Source organism: Hylobates moloch, unplaced genomic scaffold, assembly GCF_009828535.3.
Source record: "Hylobates moloch isolate HMO894 unplaced genomic scaffold, HMol_V3 SCAFFOLD_12, whole genome shotgun sequence".
Lineage (NCBI taxonomy): Eukaryota > Metazoa > Chordata > Mammalia > Primates > Hylobatidae > Hylobates > Hylobates moloch.
The window spans coordinates 41,021,617-41,041,589 of NW_026652287.1; the positions used below are offsets into that span (position 1 = coordinate 41,021,617).

At 55.7% G+C, this 19,973-nt stretch overlaps 1 protein-coding gene across 2 annotated transcripts in view; it reads right to left on the minus strand.

The window, feature by feature from the left end:
* ELAVL1 (ELAV like RNA binding protein 1) overlaps positions 1-19,973 on the minus strand; it is a 47,381-nt gene that overhangs the window by 8,483 nt on the left and 18,925 nt on the right. Inside the window, exons 3-5 of one of the 2 annotated variants that reach the window (XM_032169513.2) lie at positions 14,073-14,176; positions 6,714-6,867; positions 544-769 (exon numbers count right to left, since the gene is read on the minus strand). In XM_032169513.2, coding sequence (XP_032025404.1) covers positions 544-769; positions 6,714-6,867; positions 14,073-14,176 — 484 coding nt within the window. The remainder of the gene's footprint in view (positions 1-543; positions 770-6,713; positions 6,868-14,072; positions 14,177-19,973) is intronic. The other variant, XM_058425126.1, reaches the window with a different exon arrangement.

Sequence of the window (19,973 nt, forward strand, 5' to 3'; positions counted from 1 at the left end):
TCTTTTTTTTTTTTTTTTAATCAAAACAAAAAAAGACAGGTTCTGGCTCTGTGGCCCAGGCTGGAGTGCAGTGGTATGATCACAACTCACTGCAGCCTCAACCTCCTGGGCTCAAGCAATCCTCCCACCTCAGCTTCCTGAGTTGCTGCAACGACAGGAGCATATCACCATGCCTGGCCAGCTTTGTATTTTTTGTAGAGATGGGGTCTCACAATATTGCCCAGGTTGGTCTTGAACTCCTGGGCTCAATCGATCTTCCTCTCTCAGCCACCCAAGGTGCTAGGATTACAGGGATGAGCCACTGTGTCCAGCCTGGAGTCACTGTTTTGATTCCCATGAAAGACAACGCCCCATCGGAAGTAAACGGCTTTCCTACAGACACCTTTCTGATGGAGGCTGTGGTGTGGAGCTGCAGAATGATTCTGAAACGCGCTTTCTGACGGGATCAGTCTAGCATCCCCGTGGTTTCTATTCTGTGGCTGTGCCGTCGCCTGCCAGCGGGGCTAAGTATGGCTTTCAGGAGTGCGCACCCTCCCGACCCACCTGAATCTCTGCGCCTGGTGGTGAACGGGGCCTCCGAACCGTCGCGCTGGCGAATGGTACAGCTGCGAGAGGAGTGCCACGTTTTTGTTCTGGTTGGGGTTGGCTGCAAACTTCACTGTGATGGGCTCAGAGGAACCTGGGGGTTTATGACCATTGAAACTGGTAATTGCCTCTTCTGCCTCCGACCGTTTGTCAAACCGGATAAACGCAACCCCTCTGGACAAACCTTTTTAACAAATCAACAAAAACGGAGTTAGGGGGAAAACCGCTAGAACTTTCAAAACTGAAAAGCAAAAGTCAGGTCAGTCTACTGTGGGCCAGGCTGGAAGTCTGGTTAAGGAAATAAACAAAAATTAAACCTAAAAGTGAAAACAAATGGATGGAGTAAAGAAAACCAATGACTAACAGAAGATTAAAGCTTCAGACTTTCTTCCCGGCTGAAACTATGACTCCACAGCGTCGGCGCCCAAAGATATTTTGGTGACAGACATCCCCAGTAGACACCCAGGCCTCTTATTTGGAAGAAAGCAACATTAGTAAACAGCACATCCACCGTCACTATTTAGCCGCCAGATGCCCGCCACAGAGTGGGTGCGTGGGTGTGGTGTGTGGCTAGTGGGTAACAGGGTCAGAGTGGGGACTGAGTCTGAGAGATCCTCCCTGGGCTCTGGGGCCACTCTCCTGGCTGCTGTCTCTGGGCCCGCTGTGACAGCAGGCCTCGTGGCTGAGCCTGTTGCAAAGGTGCCCAGCTCAGCCTGCATGCCTCCTCCTTCATGCCAGGAGGGAGTGGGGTCCTGTGACCACCCCCTGCCAGCTCCGTGTTGCTGCTGTTACCTCACTCCTGTCTTGGGATACTCCACTCTAAGGTCCTACACCCTCCCGTGGGCCCCAAATTGCCGTCAGAATCAAATGAGGCCAGAACACTGCCCAGGCTCACACAGCGGAGCTGAACCTATCCACAGGCTCGCCAGGCAGGCCTGGGGTCCCTGTGTGGGAAGGGCCAGGGCCCCAGCAGCCAAGCCCAGAGGGCACCTTCTCTTGCCACCTCAACTGAGCCACCCAAGGGCCAGTCCCGGGTTCCCAGCTGAACCCAATCCCTGGACGGAGCAGTGTGAGACCTGAGGCCCGTCCTGCTGTCGGGGGCATTGGTCAGCTGGGCATGGGTGTGAGATGCTGAGCAAGGCAGGTGGAAGGAGAGCATGGCTGTCCTCCACCCCTGCCCGTCCATACGCTAGGCCCGGGAGGGAAACATGAGTAGCCCGTCCCTTGAGGAACCTGGGGAGCGGGCTAGGAACTGGATGAGGGGGATGGGGGTGAGGGCACACTGAGCAGCGGACTAGCTCCTTCTCCTGGGGCAAGGACACGATGGAGTCAGGGGAAGGCCCAGGGGTGGGAGAGGTGACAGCTGAGGGGCCAGTCTGAGAGTGACATCACTAGGCAGGAGTCGTGGGTGTGTCCCAGTGGGAGAGGCCATCACAGACAGCCCAACCCAAACACCCTGGTTCTCAAGACTTTTAGTCAAGCCAGGCCAAGGCTCGTGCCTGTGGTCTCAGCTACTCCAGAGGCTGAGGCAAGAGAATCACCTGAGGCCAGGAGTTCAAGACCAGCCTGGACAACATAGTAAGATCTCAACTCTTAAGGAAAAAGAAAGACTTCTAGTCAAAGGGTGTCTTAAGTCAGGTTTCCTCCAGGCAAAGGCCTCTGGCGCATGGTAACAAACAACGACCAAAGCCAGGCAGCCTGGGGTCTTGGGTGACCTGTCCAGCGGGCATCCAACTGTTCCAATGTCCTGTCTCCACGCCTCACGCAGCACCTTACTCCAGCACTTCCCAGAGGGTCCCGCCAGCTGCCCCCACAATCACGACACTGCAGGCCCCCCGTGAGCACACAGACAGCAGTTTTAGTAAGGTCAGACCTAGCGCTATGCACGTGTACCAGGAATATTCTGGGGCTCAAGCTCATTTCTGAGCTGCTGCTCAGAAGGAACACCTGGAAACATAACCCTGATAGATGCTGTTTTGAGTCTCTCACGACACGAATGACAGCTTAGTCAAGTCTTGGAAACCTAAATGAAAATCTAACTTTAGGCAAATATGACTGAGAGCTGACGCTGGCCGGCTTGTAGGGAAGCTGGCTCCAAGCAGATGGCTTCATTGTTTCTAAAGACCCTGTGGCCCAGTGGAGAGAAGGCATGCGTGCAAGTGTGGGTTCCTTGTCTGGGGCTGTAGAGTGGCTTTCAAATGCAAACTGCCTAAGTGAAACGAAGAAAACTCTAGTAAGGGGGGCAGGAGGGATGCTGTTTAACACAGGGGGATATCAATTCACTCAATTATTTAATGGACGTATACTTTCTGAAGATGGCTCTGCATTTGTTTTTTGTTTCTTTCTTCCCCTAGTGTTTTTTAATTTTTTTTTTAAGATAGAGTCTTGCTCTGTCGCCCAGGCTGGAGTACAATGGCAGGATCTCAGCTCACTGCAACCTCCACCTCCCCGGTTCAAGTGATTCTCCTGCCTCAGCCTCCCAAGTAGGTGGGACTCCAGGCGCCTGCCACCATGCCCGGCTGATTTTTATTTTATTTTACTTTATTTATTTAGAGATGGAGTTTCGCTCTTTTTGCCCAGGCTGGAATGCAACGGTGCGATCTCAGCTTACTGCAACCTCTGCCTCCCGGGTTCAAACGATACTCCTGCCTCAGCCTTCCCAGTAGCTGGGATTACAGGTGCCTGCCACCATGCCTGGCTAATTTTTTGTATTTTTAGTAGAGATGGGGTTTCACCATGTTGGCCAGGATGGTCTCGACCTCTCGACCTCGTGATCCGCCCGCCTCGGCCTCCCAAAGTGCTGGGATTACAGGCGTGAGCCACCGTGCCCGGCCTATTTTTAGTACAGATGGGGTTTTGCCATGTTGGCCAGGCAGGTCTCGAACTGCTGACCTCAGGTGATCCACCCACCTTGGCCTCCCAAAATGCTGGGATTACAGGCGTGAGCCACAGCACCTGGCCCCCCTTGTGTTTTTTAAAATTTAACAGCAGAGTCCAAGAAACGGCATAACCTCCAGATGAATACACTATAAAGTTCACAATTAAGGTGGATATAGAAGCAAAGGAATAAAAAAAATTAAGCTCTGTCAGCTCAGGATGGGATTTTTTCCTCTCTCTTTTTTTTAAAAAGAGTTGGGGGTCTTGCTATGTTTGCCAGGCTGTTCTGAACTCCTGGGCTCCAGCAATCCTCCCACCTAAGCCTCCCAAAGTATTAGGATTACAGGCGTGAGCCACCGCGCCCGGCCATCCTCATCTATTTAACACTAAAAAGCCCGTCACAGGAAGGCAAACTCCACACAGGCTGGCCTGCCACACACTTCTCTTCCCTGCTGGCCGCCTTGGGCCTCATGAGATCCCAGCAACAGGCACCCTCTGACTCCAGCAGAGGGAGCCACAGCCCCGGGATGGGAGCCTCACTTACCCACCAATTCTGCACCCTGGGGTGGGAAGCAGAGCCGGGAGACCCTCCTGGCTCCCTTCTCTCTGCCTCCCTCACTGCTCTGCAAAGATGCCAAAGGTTCCTTACGCCACCTTGAGGTTCGCAGCCGACCCTGGGGGTGCAATACTGAGGTGCCCCCAACACCCTGGGAGACACTACCTTGCAGAGGGAAAGGAAGCAATGCCCCCAGCAGCTGTGTGCAGAGGTGAGTTCCCCCTGCCTGTGGCCTGTGTGTGCCTAAGAGACTAGGGAAGGCCCCAGGAGAGTTGGGTGGCTGGAGGCGTGTTCTTAGGCATTGGGGGCTCTAAGTGGAGCACAGGCTTCCCTCATCAGGGCCATACTGGACACAGACAGGCCGAGGCAGAGCCGTGCATGTGGGGTCTAGAGGAGGAGGGGAGTGGACTGTGGGCCAGTGAGGTTGGCTCCTCCGGCCCCGGGCCCTACACAGCCAGCTCAGATGCCCCAGTGCAGAATGGGGGGCAATAAACCCACACACTGGCCCACTGACAGGATCGTTTGCTCAGCTGGCACTTGAAGGTAAGTGAGGGGACTTCAGGGACCACAGGAGACTCTTCTGGTGCAGACCAGGGGAGTTTACACCGAGTAATTGGCATCCCACGACCCAGAGCAAAGGCAGAATGGCGGTGGCCGTGCGAGTGAGCCCTGGCAGTGCCAGGGCGCGAGTCTGTGCTAAGCTACAGGCAGCCCCCAGGGCCCCCATGAAATACAAAGGGGCCCTTCCCCTCCTCGGGCCCCAGCGGGACCAAAGGCTGGCAGTGGCAGGGCCAGTGCATGCCAGGTGGGGTTCCTACAGCCGGAGAGGAGGGAGAGAGACTGATAAGGCCGCCCACCCTAAAGCACGCTGCTCAGGGGATGCAGGACAATGTGCGTGCCCCTCCAGCCTGCAGGCCAGGAAGGCCCCACCTGCGTGCACATGAAAGGTGAGGCTCTGGGCTGCTGGAGGAGTGCTGCTGTTCTCTCAAAAAGAGGTCACCTCAGAGCATGACTTCCTGTGGCCCAACTACTCAGTGTTATTTCAACATCACAGCCAAGGTGGGACACACACAGTCTGTGTGGGAAGAATATGAAAACCACCCATACAACGCATGGGCCCTCACTGGGCTCGGGGAGCAGACTCTTCCCTCCTGGTTAGTTAGCACACTCCTGCTCCTGCCCCAAACAGAGCTGAGCGATCCTAAATCCCCTCAGGGTGGCCCGAGCTCCCTGTCCCCCAGGCAGGGCCATGTGCAGGGCTTGGCAAAGGATGTGGTGGGGCACTAGTTCTTAGCCTAGTGCGGCAGGCGAGCCAGGCAGCGGGGCCGGAGCACAGCCGTGGGTGTGCGCGTGTCCCCTGCTCATCTCTGCCTGACGGCATCACACAAAGCCCAGAGCCTACGTCCAGTGCCAGGACGGACTGGGAGGGCCAGCAAAGTGGCCAGGATTGCCTACCCATTAGAGGAATTCACTGCCATGTGCTCTGTGCACTTTAGATGTGCTCCCCAGAGAGGGGCATCCGAATTCTGGGGATTTGGGCCATCAGACTACTGTACCCCAAATGCCTGCAATGAAAGCCACAGTGGACAAATGTGCAGCAGCCTTTTTTTTTTCTTTTTTTTAAGAAACAGGGTCTTGCTCTGTTGCCCAGGCTGAAGAGTAGTGGCATGATCACGGCTCACTACAACTGTGAACTCCTGGGCTCAAGCAATCCTCCCACCTCAGTCTCCTGAGCAGCTGTGATGACAGGCCCGCGCCACCACACCTGGCTGCAGTATCCTTTTTTTTTTTTTTTGAGATGGAATCCCGCTCTGTTGCCCAGGCTAGAGTTCAGTGGCACAATCTCGGCTCGCCGCAATCTCCGCCTCCTGGGTTCAGGCGATTCTCCTGCCTCAGCCTCCCGAGTAGCTGGGATTACAGGCGCCTGCCACCACACCTGGCTAATTTTTGTATTTTTAGTAGAGATGGGGCTTCACCATGTTGGCCAGGCTGGTCTCGAACTCCTGACCTCAGGTGATCCGTCCACCTTGGCCTCCCAAAGTGCTGGGATTACAGGCGTGAGCCATCACACCCGGCCTGCAGTGTCCTTTTCACCCCATTCATGGGCAAGGCCAGGACATTTGGGTGCCTGAGGGAAGGTGCTAGAATCTCTGTGTTTTCACTGTACATGAAATGCTGGCCTAATCCTGAGCTTTTTGTTTTTGTTTTTGTTTTTTTTAAAGACGGAGTCTCGCTCTGTCACCCAGGCTGGAGTACAGTTGCAAGACCTCGGCTCACTGCAACCTCCGCTTCACGGGCTCACGCCATTCTCCTGTCTCAGCCTCCCGAGTAGCTGGGACTACAGGCGCCCGCCACCATGCCCAGCTAATTTTTTGTATTTTTAGTAGAGACAGGGTTTCACCATGTTAGTCAGGCTGGTCTCAATCTCCTGACCTCATGATCCACCCGCCTTGGCCTCCCAAAGTGCTGGGATTACAGGCGTGAGCCACCACGCCCAGACATTCCCAGCTTCTTTTAATGCCATCTTACCTCCTCAGCCTCCTCAAACCAAAGCCAACGGCTTCTCATTTTGGTGCTGTCCTCGTTTGCGGAATAACTAATGACATTTAAAATCAAACGGTGATCTGCCTTCCCTAGAAAACCCAGCCCCCACCTAGAGAACACCCTCCCCACGCATCTGGGGCCCCTCTGGTACCTGTGGTCTGATCCACGAGGACCCGCGAGTTGATGATCCGCCCAAACCGAGAGAACATGTCCTCTACGTCCTTCTGGGTCATGGTCCGAGGGAGCCCGCTGATGTACAAGTTGGCGTCTTTGATCACCTCTGAGCTCGGGCGAGCATACGACACCTTGAGAACACAACCACTTTCCGAGATTAGTACAGGCATGTGGCCAAAGCATTGAGGAGGGTGCTGAATGTTGGGTTAGGAAAAGCCAACACTGCGTGTTAGAAATCATGCAGGGAACAATTATCATCACTGACACTCACTGCCTGCAGCCGCATGGTGGCAAGCTCACTGAGGGATGGGCCGTGAGCTGGGGTGCCTGGCAGCGCTTCCTCACTGGGTGCTCACCATCCTCATGGAGGCAGGCGTGACTCCTATGTCACAAAGCCCAGCAACTGAGGGCCCGCAGCTTGTGGGTGGCTACCTCTCTGATGTGCTGGACAGTGAGCCAGTGCCAGAGATAGGTCCTGGTCCCTGAAAGCAGCCCATGCTGCAGCGGGCAAGCAAGCTGGGAGCTACTGGGAGCACACGAGACTCCCCTGCCAAAGAGCAAGCTCGCCACGGAAGCCCTGACGGGGGCCGTGAGTTCTGGGAGGACCCCGAGTTTGTATGCAAATCCACTCAAGTGTTCAATATTAAACGACTCAATGACTTTTGGATTTATATTTTGCAAAATCAAAGAAAACTGAAGAGAACCTTCTGGGTGCTTTGACAAAATGGTACATTCATCATTCGTGTGAAGAGGGTGGTGAGGGGAGCCCAGAGGCCAATGCAAGACAAGGTCTTCAGTGCTTTCTCAGGTTGGCGCTGACGGCCGTGCAGACCCCATGGGCCCAGAAGGAGGAAAAGGACCACGGCGGAACCCCTCTGCCTGTGAAGGGGCAGCCTGGCAGGACTCACAGCCTCGTCAGGAGGCTGGGATATGGAGGAGGGAGCAGGAGCTGTGTTCCCGAGAAGGGTGGGGACTTGAACCTGTGCGAAAGCTCGTTCCCTTTGAGTGAGGGGCACAGAACTGATGAGCCAAGGTAACCGAGACCACAACGCAGGGAGAAGCCGCCGCTCAGGAGTCACTGGGCAGAATCTGTGTGCCGAGAACACACACACACCATCCTCTGAGAAGCTCCTATCATGTTCCAGAGAAGGAACAACAGACATTGCCCCTGCTCATAGGGCAGCAGGTGGCCCAGCAGCAAGGGAACAGGACAGCCCCACGAGGAGAGGAGTGTGGGGCTGGAGGCCAGCTCCGCCTGGTAGCGGTGGGAATCGAGGGAGCATGTCACTACAGGGCCCATGAGGTCTCTGGGGAAGCCGTGCTGCTCCCAGGCCCGGGGTACCTCCATCAGCCTGTGGGCAGGAGCTCTGGGGACACTTGCTCACCCCATGATGTGGGTCGGGGCTGCCAGTGCTATTCCCAGAGAAAAAGAGGCTGCCTTGGCCCCCAGCCTCCCCTGGTGTCCGGGCCTGCCCTGGCTTTCTGCAGACCCGTCTGGACTGGGGCAGTATTTGGGGGCCTGCCAAACTGTGACCCTGGAGCTGGTGGAGCGGAGCTGAGGCTGGCACTGACTGGACCTACTGCCGTCCCTGGATGAAGCCCCAGGGAGAAGCGCCCTAGAGCCAAATGCTGGGGAAAGCTCTGATGCCTCCCAAGGACAGGTGTCTCCAAGGACCATGGGAACTCTGCTTTCCTCTTCTCTCTGGACACTGTCATGTTCAGTCAGGCTAGAATCAGAGCAGCAGCTAGCGCACAGCGGGCACGCACTAACCTGGGGCTCCCTGGCCCCTCGGCCAGAACCATCTTTCCTAAGCTTCCAACATTGCTTGCTCTTTGGCCTCAATCAGGTCTTTTTCTGGCTGCCCATTCTCAAGAATTCATCCAGTGAGGGGTTCAATCATGTTACCCCCACTCCACAATCCAAATTCATATGCCGAAGTCCTAACCCCTCGGGACCTCAAAACATGACCCGATTTGGATACAGTCATTGGGGATGTAATCAGTTAAGACGAGGTCACACTGGTATAGTGTGATCTCTAATCAAATGTGACTGATGTCCTTATAAAAGAGGGAAATTTAGGACAGGCATGGTGGTGCAGGCCAGTAATCCCACTGTTTTGGATGCTGAGGTGGGAGATTGCTTGAACCCAGGAGTTCAGCCTGGGCAACATGGCAAGACCCCATCTCTACAAAAAATAAAATTAGCTGGTCATGGTGAGGCACACCTCTAGTCCCAGCTACTTGGGAGGCTGAGGTGGGAGGATCACCTGGGCTCAGGAGTTTGAGGCTGCAGTGAGCCGTGATCACACCACTGCAGTCCAGCCTGGGTGACTGAGTGAGGCCCTGTCTTTAAAAAAAAAGAAGTATTTTTTTTTTGGCTGGGTGCAGTGGCTCACGCCTATAATCCCAGCACTTTGGGAGGCCAAGGCGGGCGGATCACGAGGTCAGGAGATCGAGACCATCCTGGCTAAAATGGTGAAACCCCATCTCTACTAAAAATACAAAAAATTAGCCGGGTGTGGTGGCGGGTGCCTGTGGTCCCAGCTACTCAGGAGGCTGAGGCAGGAGAATGGCGTGAACCCGGGAGGCGGAGCTTGCAGTGAGCCGAGATCGCGCCACTGCACTCCAGCCTGAGTGACAGAGCAAGACTCCGTCTCAAAAACAAAAGTTTTTTTTTTGAAAAAAATAAATTCAATTTAGAAAGGCGGGAAATGTGGATACAGGCACTCTCACGGGGAGAGAAGGCTGTGTGAAGATGGAGGCAGACACTGGGGTGATGCTTCTCTAAACCAAGGAATGCCAGAGACCATCAGCCTCCACCAGAAGCTGTGAGAGAGGCCTAGGACAGATCCCTTCCCAGTGCCTTCGAGAGAAACCAACCCTGCTGACACCTTGGTCTTGGACTTCCAGCCTCCAGAACTGTGAGTTGATACCCTTCTTCTGTTGAAGCAACCTGGCCTGTGGGGCTTTGTCACGGCAGCTGAGCAAACACCTGACCACTCAGCTTGCCACAGATCCCTCCACTGGCATCAACGCCCAGTTCCTCCTGTCCCTATTTAGTTCTTGATTGTGTTGATCATGACCTGACACGCTACATTTTTAATTTTTTTTTTAGTTTTTTTTTGTAGAGACAGGGTCTCGCTATGTTGCTCAGGTTAGACTTGAACTCCTGGGCTCAAGTGATCCTCCTGCCCCAGCCTCCCAAATGGCTTGGATTACAGGCATGCATCACCCTGCCTGGCATCTATTTTACTTATCTTTTAACTTTGCAAATAGACTCTTTGAGGGCCAGACTTGTGTGTTTCCTGCCGTATCCAAAGCACTCAGAGCAGCCTCGGGTGAACGGCAGGCATCCGGGGACTGCTGCTGCGTGAGTGGAGTGCGCAGTAGCCACTGCTGTGAAGAACGCCTGCCTATCTGCACTGCAGTCCCCGGCGCTGGCTTCTGTGGGTGATAGGAGTTTTGCTGTTCTGGTTCCTGAGGCTTGGATCTCACAATGTGCTGGGGAAGCCTCCAGGTGACAACGTTAAGTGCCTGCAGCCACACACAGCACCCGGTTTCACACCCTGGCTTTGCCCCTCCATCCCTCCGTGACCTTGGCAGAGCTGTTTCACTACTTGAAACATCAGTTTCTTCAACCCAAATCTGGAGACCATTTTTTATGTGGCTGTGGAGAGGGCACATGAGATACAGGATGGAAGGTCTGGCCCCCCGTCAGCCTTTGGTAAGCACTGACTATGTGTGGCACACAGGGACCCAGCAGTGATACAGAGCTGCACACAGAGACTGTGCAGCGTCCCGGCAGGGACACCGAGCTGCATCTGGGACATGCTCAGCCTGTCTCCTCCATGCAGGACCACTCCCACTGTGGCTGCCTGGGCTGCTACTACGGGAAAAAGATAGACAGGGATGAGGAGACAGGACTCCTCCTTCTCCACTCTGCCACCAAGGGAATGACATCAGGACCAAAGAGGACAGAGCGGACAGGGTGAAGGCAAGGCACGTCTGGGCTGTCTGTGCCAGGCTGGGGCCTCAGAGCCCAGGATGAGCACAAGGCTCCAGGAGGCCCTGCCTGCAGGGGAGGAGCGGGGCAGAGGCTTGGGGCCAGCCTGCAGTTCCCAGGATGTGCCTGGCCACTGGGTCTCCTCTAGGATGTGGCCCTTGCCTTGTGCCCCTGCAGGTCCTGCTGCTCAGAATACGCTCATCTCCACCCTGGCCTGGCTAACTCCCTCTCCTCCTCCAGATCTCAACTCTGGCTTTCTTGAGGGAGCCTCCCCTGGCACTGGCCACTATTATAGGCTCCTGAGCCCACCCTGGGACCACCTTACAGAGAATAGTGGGCACCGCTGGGCTCCCCAAGGGCGGATCACAGGCCAGTGACCCCCAGCACCTGGCAGAGGGCTTGGCCCTAGCCCGTATTGTCATAAAGGATTTGTCTAGTCTCTGTCCCAGATTCCTAGGGGGAAGCTTGTAAAACTCCTAGAATTTCTGTCTTTGTTACCAGGAGGCCTTGGATCCCACTTGAGTTTGTGCTAAGTGATGGGTCAGGATGGGCCCCGGCACCAGAAAGACCAAGCATGTGACTAGAGGGCTGGGGCTGTGAGCTGGGCGATACGGGCCTGACCTTCAGGGTGGGGGAGGGGAAAGGGGTGCTAGGGATGGAGTTCGATCACATGGCCGAAGAGTCAATCGGTCATGCATTCGTAATGAGCCCAGTAAACACGCCAGATACGAAAGCTCCACAGAGCCTCCTGGCAGGTGCACAGGTCACATGCAGGGAGGATGAGGCACCTGATCCCACCAGGTGCAGATATGTGAGCTCTGTGCTTGGGGGACCCTCCCTGTGTGGCTCTTCATTTGGCAGGCCCTGAGTTGCAACCTTTATAAACAAACTGTCATCAGAAGCGTGAGTTCCAGGAGTCATTCTAGTGAGTCATGCACCCTGAAGGGGTGGCAGGAACCTCTGAATTTGTAGCCAGTTGGTCAAAAGTGCAGGGGCCCGGCGTCTCCCAAAGGGTGACTGGCATCTGAGGTGAGGGCGGTCTTGTTGGGGACTGTGGCTTTAAATGTGAGGGCACTGTGCTAACTCTGGGTGACTGGTGTCAGAATAGAACTGCAGGACACCAGGTGGCATCAGACCAACATGCAATAAAATCCAGGATGAGTTGAACGCACAACTCCATCCAGGTCCTTATCATGCTGCACAGATGAGTCACCTTTAAACTGGGGAGGGCAGGGGATCTGAAGCCCCTCAGTATCAAGGTATCTGGCCCAGTACCAGACACTGGCCAGGGGCTCAGTAAAGGTTTGCGGAATGAACACACTTGGAGCACAGAGGACCCCAGGGCTGCGCCGGGGGAACTGCTAGAGGAGCCAGGCCTGGGCAGCCTCAGGAAGACCTGGGGAGAAATTACTTAGGGCTGTCACGTCCCCATGAGGCTGGCCTGTTTCTGCAGAACTAGGACAGTGGTGGGAAGCCACCGAGAACCAGACTCTGCCAGCAGAGGGCAGGGCCACTGAAGGTGAGGCAGGCTTCTGCATGCATGGCCAGGATGACAGGGAGGGACACCTGCCCAGGCCTGGGCCCCTGGGGTCCTGTGAGGCTCTGGCTCCAAACTCAGGCAGCCACTCCAGCCTTTGCCACCAACATCAATCCTAAAGAGGCAAGAGAGTCCTGTTTACACACTGGGCACCCGGCTCTTGCATCTGAGTAAACGGAACAGCTGCACAGGAATAAGCAACCGTTCTGCTCCACACCTCAGCCTGGCTGCCTCAGAAACAAGAACCTTCAAACATTTTCTAAATGGGGGAGAGAATTCCTAGATGGGGAGTCCAGGGCCAAGGATAAGCCACCCGGGGCTGGAGGCAAGGAAGCGCTGCCCCTGCTCAGGTGGAATCCCATGGCGCTTGGCTGCCCTCACCAGCCCCCACCGGGGAAGGTGCCTCTGAGGACCTGCACTGGACACGAGGAGGCAAGAGTGGCGCGCCTGCCCTCAGGGAGCCCACTGCACACCACGTCCATGCGGCACAGGGCGGGTCTGGGAGAGCTGCTGCTGAGCGAGGGTTTGGCCACTGAGTAACCAAGATGATGGGGCAGTCTGAAGGCAGGGACAGAGGCCACCTCTTGGCTGAAGGTGCTGTCACTGCCAGGTCACAGGACCCCTCTTGGTGGGCAGGCAAAAATCCAGGCTCCCAGGCCCACCCTGCAGTGACTCAGGAGGCCCCCTGTGGCCTTGGAATCTGTATTTTACAGCTCCCCAGGGGGCCCTGATAATTGGCAGGTCCAAGAGGGACCCTTCTGGGTGCCTGATGTGACTCAGGGAGCACCTTTCTCTGGGGCAGGGGAATCTAGCAGATCTAAAGGCTCACACAGGACCACCTCATTCCAAATGGCCTCGGAGCAAGAGAGGGGATTCTGGCCAGGAAGCCCTCACGTCTGTGGGTATCTTGTGAAGGCGGGCACTGAGGGCGGGTGGGTGCAATGGCTGCTGCAGGAAGCCCAGTTGCAGGGGCCTGCCTGGGGCACGGGAGGCTCAGGGAAGGCTCGGCAGCACCCAGGACTGACAGGAGACCAGGGAGCAAAGGTCGGAAAGACACGAGGTTTGATCCAGGTGGCAGGAGCTGCCCATGAACCTGGGAGCCAGAAGGCAGACACGCGGGGACGGGGGTAAGTGGGGCTCGGGGTTGACAGCCCCAGTGCACAAGAGCGCGGGTCAGATGATGAGGACGGAGGAAATCCATCTGTGTGACCTGGAGGACCTGCGACTCGTCCCAGGAAGCCACTACGGCCCTGCTGGAGGTGCCGCCCCTGGGTTGCTGCACATTGGCTTCCTCAGGTCACCTGCCGCTGTGAAGCCTCCACACACAACTGCCTGTTACGCGTGGCTATCCTCTGTCTTGTTTACTCTCTGCACCCCCGACCCATGGGGGCACTGAATTTATCTGTTTTGGTCACTGTGGGGCACACAGTAGGTGCTGAGTGAGGTGCTGGGTGAGGGAAGGGTTACAACTGGCCCTAAGGGGGGCGGAGGGAGCTCTGGGCGGCTGGGGGTGGATGGAGCTGTTCAGGGATGGGAACACAGCGAGCCAGGCAGGAGAGATGACAGGGGAGGCCTGGGAGCTGATGCAACCTGGGGGCACCCTGGGCGGGGAGTGGGCCCTGCGCCACCCATGTAAGGCCTGGGACAGTCACCACCTGACCAGGGTATCTGATGGGAGCCTCCGAGGAGCGGCTGTGCTCATAGCCCCTTGGAGAGTGACTGTGAGGCTAGGCGGGGCTCAGCACAGACCTGTGCCCAGGGCAGGAATGGACGTGGCGGTGATCAGATCCCTTTACCTTAATGGTTTTTGACTGGAGCCTCAAGCCGTTCAGTGTGTTGATTGCTCTCTCTGCATCCTTCGCGGTCACGTAGTTCACAAAGCCATAGCCCAAGCTGTGTCCTGTGCGGGAGAACACGAAGACACTGGTAAGCCAACCGTCTGCGAGTGAGGGACAGGGAGGTCGGGAAGCACTATATCTGCTTGGCCTTTGGGAAATGGGATTACAGGTGCTAGCAAACTTTCTTACTTTCTTTAGCAAACACGTACATTTTCTGCAATGAACACAGGTTACTTTTTTTTTTTTTAAGAGCTAGGATCTTGCTCTGTCACCCAGGGTGGAGTCCAGCGCTATGATCACAGCTCACCGCCACCTCAAATTCTTGGGCTCAAGACAGCCTCCCACCTCAGCCTCCAGAGTATCTGGGACTACAGGCCCACTCCAGCAGGCCCAAGCTAATTGTTAAAATTATTTTTAGAGATGGGGTCTCACTATGCCACCCAGGCTGGTCTAAAACTTCTGGACTCAAGCAATCCTCCCACCTTGGCCCCACCTCGACCTCCCAAAGTGTTGGGATTACAGATGTGAGCCACTGCGCCTGGCCAAGAGGTTTTACTTTTGTAATTAAAATAACCCCAAAAGTTATTTACAAAGGAGTATTTTTAAAAAATACTGTGCTACGGACAGCATCTTTCTGAACAACCAGTCTCGTGGGTGCCGGCCGCTCTGTGGGGCCTGGGTGGTGAGGATGAGGAAGGCCACAGCAGTGGACAGGCTGGTGGGACCCCAGTTTGTGTCACTGCTGTTTCTCTGCCACTTCCTTGTCCAGAGCAGGAGGGCCTGCTGGCACCACCCACCACCAGTTCCATTTACCTTCCCAAGCCTGAGACCAGTCTGACCCCACTGTGGGGCAGAAGAGTCCAAGGAGAGGCCAGGGGCTGAGAATCCCCAGCCCTGCCAGACACTGGGGGAGAACTAGGGTCACAGGCAGGTGTCCCTGCACCCCCTTTGTGAAACACTCAGCACAGGTACAAGCGAACACCCATTCACTGGATACCACGGGAGGGACTTGGGAGGGCAAGGGCAGGACAAGACGGGACAGCCTCTGGGGTCAGGGTTCAGAAGGAGCTTCACAGGACATTTGGCCAAACGCTCTCACTAAAGGGGAAGTGAGGAGGCACAGGGAAGAGCGCAATCCCCGTCTCCCCGCAGCTTATCCACGCACTTGCAAGGCTGCTGAGCATCTGCTGTGGGCCTGAGCCTCACCCAGCACTGCTCCATTCCCCCAGCTGGCAGAGCGGGACAATGAGCAGGTCACCGAAGAGGATGCGGCCTGGAGCCCCACTGAGGCAGAGATCCTCCTGGCAGCTGGGCCAGGGGCATCCAGATCCATCTCACCAACAGCAAGATTACAAATCCAGCAGACAGCCTAACCCAGGTTTGCCACGTTCTTTTTAAAATGAATTTTATTTTTCAGAACAGTTTTAGGTTTACAGAAAAATTACAAGGATAATACCAAGTTCCCATATGGCCCCCTCCCAGTTTCCCCTATCGGTACCACCGCACGTGAGTAAGAAATGCTGGTGATGATGAATGTTCCCATTACCTCTGGTCCACGCCCCAGCCGCTTCCTTAGTCTTTCCCTCATGTTCTTTCCTGCCCCAGGACCTCATCCAGGATCCCACGTGACATTTGGTAGTCACATACCCTCAGGCTCCTCTAGACTATGACAGTTTCTTGTTTCTCGTGACCTTGACGGTTTTGAGGACTGGTCGGACATTCCGTAGACTCTCGATCGGGTTTGATGGAGTCTCTGTCACGGCTGGAGTGGGGCTGCGGGTGTTGGCGTGGAAGAGCACGGCTGGAGCACCCTCCTCGTCACACCATGTCAAGGGCACAGGCCGTCAACGTGCCTTATGGCTGCTGGTGCTGACCCTGATCACTGGGCCGAGGCAGTCAGTTTGCCAAGTTTCTTGGCTATAAAGTGACTCCCACCCCTTTCCACACTGCCCTCCGTGGAAGGAAATCAGGGCGCCCAGCCCACACTTAAGGCATGGCCCTGACATAGCAGCTACAGAAATGATGTGCAGTTAGTTCTGCACGGGGTGCTCTCATTCCTAAAGAACAAAACCAAAATCAGATCCTCTAGACCCGTATTTCTTATAAAACTCCACAGGGCTAAGAGACTCAGCTCTGGGGCCCTGGACAAAGTGAGAACCCGGAGTACCAAGACCACAGGACCAGGCCTGTGTGGAGCAAATTGGGATCGCAGCTCAGAGAACAAGCAACGGAGCAGTGCAGCCAGGTCAGGACTGCCAGGGCCTCTGCAAGCGCTCCAGACGGCAGTGTAAAATTGGCAGGTGTCCCCGCACCCCCTTTGTGACACACTCAGCACAGGTACAAGCGAACACCCACTCACTGGACACCACGGGAGGGACTCGGGATGGCAAGAGCAGGACCAGAGGGGACAGCCTCTGAGGTCAGGGATTCCTGTGATATGGATTCTTGACCACGACGCCAGCCTGGCTGAGTTTTTTTCACTCCTGAACATCTGCTCTCGAATTGCTCAGCGCCATCTGCATTTGGGCCCCATCTTTCTGCTCCATCCACAAGCCTGGACCACCCGCCTCCTTGGCTGCGGCGCCTCAGGCGGCCTAAGCGCTGCTTGAGAAAGTCACACACCGGTAAGGACTCGAGCACCAATCCCCGTTTCTGTGTCCTCAGCCACAGCCGGTTCTTCTCAACATAGAAGCATGGTCCCTGCTTGGCCCAAGTCCCTGCTTCCTCATCTCCCAGGTGCTGGGTGGTCCTGACTGGTCCCCTAGGATGATCACTGCCCTGGGGACCATTTCAGGATGTGTCCCCTGAGCTTTTGGCAGCTCAGGGTAGGGTCTACCCTTTTGGGACACCCCTCCTCCGGGATGTGGAAACCACACCAGGTTTCCGTCTCCGTCTGTCCTTTCTCAGGCTCCTCACTCCCTGTCCATTCCATGGAGACCCACGGGCCCTGAGGACCCACCTTCGGCCCTTGTCTCTGCCATATGCTCTTCCTCACCACATGTGCCCAAGCCTGCCAACATCACCGAGGGAGTCACACACCCTTGGGCGGCCCCTGTCGCCTTCCATGGTCAAGCTCTTCTCTGTCCTCAAGGAGCTGACGCATTAACTGAGCACCTACTATGTGTCAGGCCCTGTGCTTGGCTGGGGGTTAGTGATGCATGACAGAGGACGGTCACTGCTGTCATGAAAGCTGTCACATCCCTGGGAACAAGTCAGACAACATGGCGGTGAGAAACTGACAAGCATTAAGACAGGGGTCAGGAGGGCCCATGGCGGAGGAGATATTCTAAACAAAACCTCTCTGCGTGGCTGGAGTGAGCATTCCAGACAGAAGAGCAGGTGCCAAGTCTCCGAGGCACAGACAATGCCAGTGTATTCCCAGAAAGTAGAGGTGGCCCGTGTGGCAAGGGCCTAGGAGGTGGCCACTGGCAGCAGGGTAGAGCCAGTGTGGAGCCAGAGGGCTGATGATCTAATCCAGATGGGAGATGCAGCTATGTGCACAGGCCAGGGCAGTAGAGGAATGCCCCACCCAGAGGACTGGTAGTGGGGGCAGGCCCCTGACCTCCCTACAGGCTGAGCCTTGTGAGTCAAGGCCTGGCTTCATCCCCAGAATCTGCTCTCCTCTCTGTGGTAGATGCCTGGAGGCAGTGGGAAGGCAGGCAGGTGAGGGATGAAGGTGCCCTGGTTTCCACATGCTGGGTGAGGCCGTCACTGGAAGGGCTTTGTCCAGCACCTGACCACCCACCTCCACCTTTGCCTCCAATACAAACAAACCTGGGCAGCTTTCCAAGCCACCACTGACTGCCCAGGCCACACCCCCAACCAATGAAGTCAGAAAAGGAGGAGGTAGGGGCGTTGCCAGTTGGCCTCAGTGGTTTTAAGACAGGGTCTCAGTCTGTTGCCAAGACTGGAGTGCAGTGGCACGATCTCGGCTCACTGCAACCTCTGCCTCCTAGGCTCAGGCGATGCTCCCACCTCAGCCCCCCAAGTAGCTGGGACTAGAGGGGCATGCCACCATGCTCGGCTAATTTTTTAATTTTTTGTAGACATGGGGTTTTGCCATGTTGCCCAGGTTGGTCTCAAACTCCTGAGCTCAAGCAATCCTCCCATCTTGGCCTCCCAAAGTGCCGGGATTATAGGCGTGCGCCACCGCCCCCAGCCTCCTCAGTGGTTTTTAAAGCTCCCTAGTGATTCCAGTACATGAGGGGCATGGGGCTTCCCATGGTTATGCAGAGGAGAGGAGGCCTCCAGAGGAGAAGTGGAAACGGGCCCCCAAATTACTGTTTCTCCAGGCAGGGTCCACAAGCCACCTGCACCAGGGGCATCTGGAGTTCAAGGCAACAACTTGGCTCCCTAGATGCCCCTACCCCAGACCGGGACCCAGGATGTCAGGCAGGTGTGGGAATCCACATCTCCAAACTCCTTACAGATGCTCCTCCTGCCCACCAGTGGCAGAGCCTTCCAGAGCCCCTGCCTGGAGATGGGACATCAGCCCCGAGACAGGAGGCCTGAGGGTTTGCGAGGGAGCGGAGGACAGGGAGCCAAGCTCAGAGGGGCCTGGCTCCTGCACAGGCCGTGGAGGGCCTGCCTGGTGTCGGTGCTTGGGGGGCAAACGGGGCCCCTGGGATGGGAGATGGGATGGAGAGGGTGCGGGTGGGAGACACAGGGAAGCAGGAAGGAGGAGACCAGCAGGGAGGAATGCAGGACGCAGAACCCGGGAGTGAAATGCAGGGCTGTCCCGGAGGACAGTGCACGCCCGGCTCTCACTTCCTTCAACTGGAGGAAGAGCCTCCTCACCCTTTCTGGCCACAAGGCAGGGTCTGAGACTCGCATTTCCCCAAGTATCCTGATGCTGCTGCTGGCCCAGGGACTGCACTCTGAAAGCTGCTGCCTGGAGAAGACAAAGCTGCCTCTGCGGTGAGTGTGATGGTTGCCTTACTGGGCACCCATACCCCGCCCACACTGGACAAACGCCGGCCAGTGCTCTCGAACTTCCAAACACATTTCTCCCTCTCTTTGGATGAGGTTTAAGACTGGAGAGCTGCTTCCTTGTCTTACGCTGCCAGACACAATGCTTCCATCCCTCAGTGCTTCTTGCAGCTGGAAGTGCCCTGACCTGACATGTGGTGCAGGGCTGAGGGGGCTAGTGCCCTGTGGGTGAAGCCCTCCTCTGCACCATGAGGGCAGGTCCCGTGAGTTCTCTCTTTAAAGGCTCAAGGGAAGACTTCACTGAGAGACAGAGACTGGAGGTGGGGAGTGAATTAATTCAGCAATAAATAAGAAACAGCAAAGGTCTGCAAAAGAAAAGAAATAGGCAAAGGACAAGAAGGGTATTTTACAAAAGAAGTACAAACAACCACTAAATAGAAACAGTGATGAACTTCACTAGAAATAGGAATCACCCTGATCGGATGTCGCTCGTCCCTCACAGGGTAGCAAAGGTGAGAAATCCCGCCAAGGCTAGCGGATAGCAGGGCCAGACAGAAGGAAGGGTGAACTAAACGTCCCCTAGGGAACGAGTTAGCGACAGGGACCAAGAGCCTTTAAAAGGTGCGCTCTCCCATCCGCCGCTTCGCAGGCAGGAAGACTTTCTATGGAAATAACCAGTGAGCAAAGATTTGTGCCAGGACATTTATCTCAGCGGGGCTTTCAAATATCAACAAATGGGAAGCAGAATACTATGCGACCGATGATGATGGGATCGCGAGATGTTCAGTGAAGTGGAAAAACATCCAGATACAGGAAGGAAAGTTCATCCACAGCCTGAGGGAAGAGCCCATTCTGTAGAAGTACGTGACTGCTTATGGCCACGAATATGTAAAGAAAATAGTTTGGAGGGACATGTGCCCAAAAGCTAAC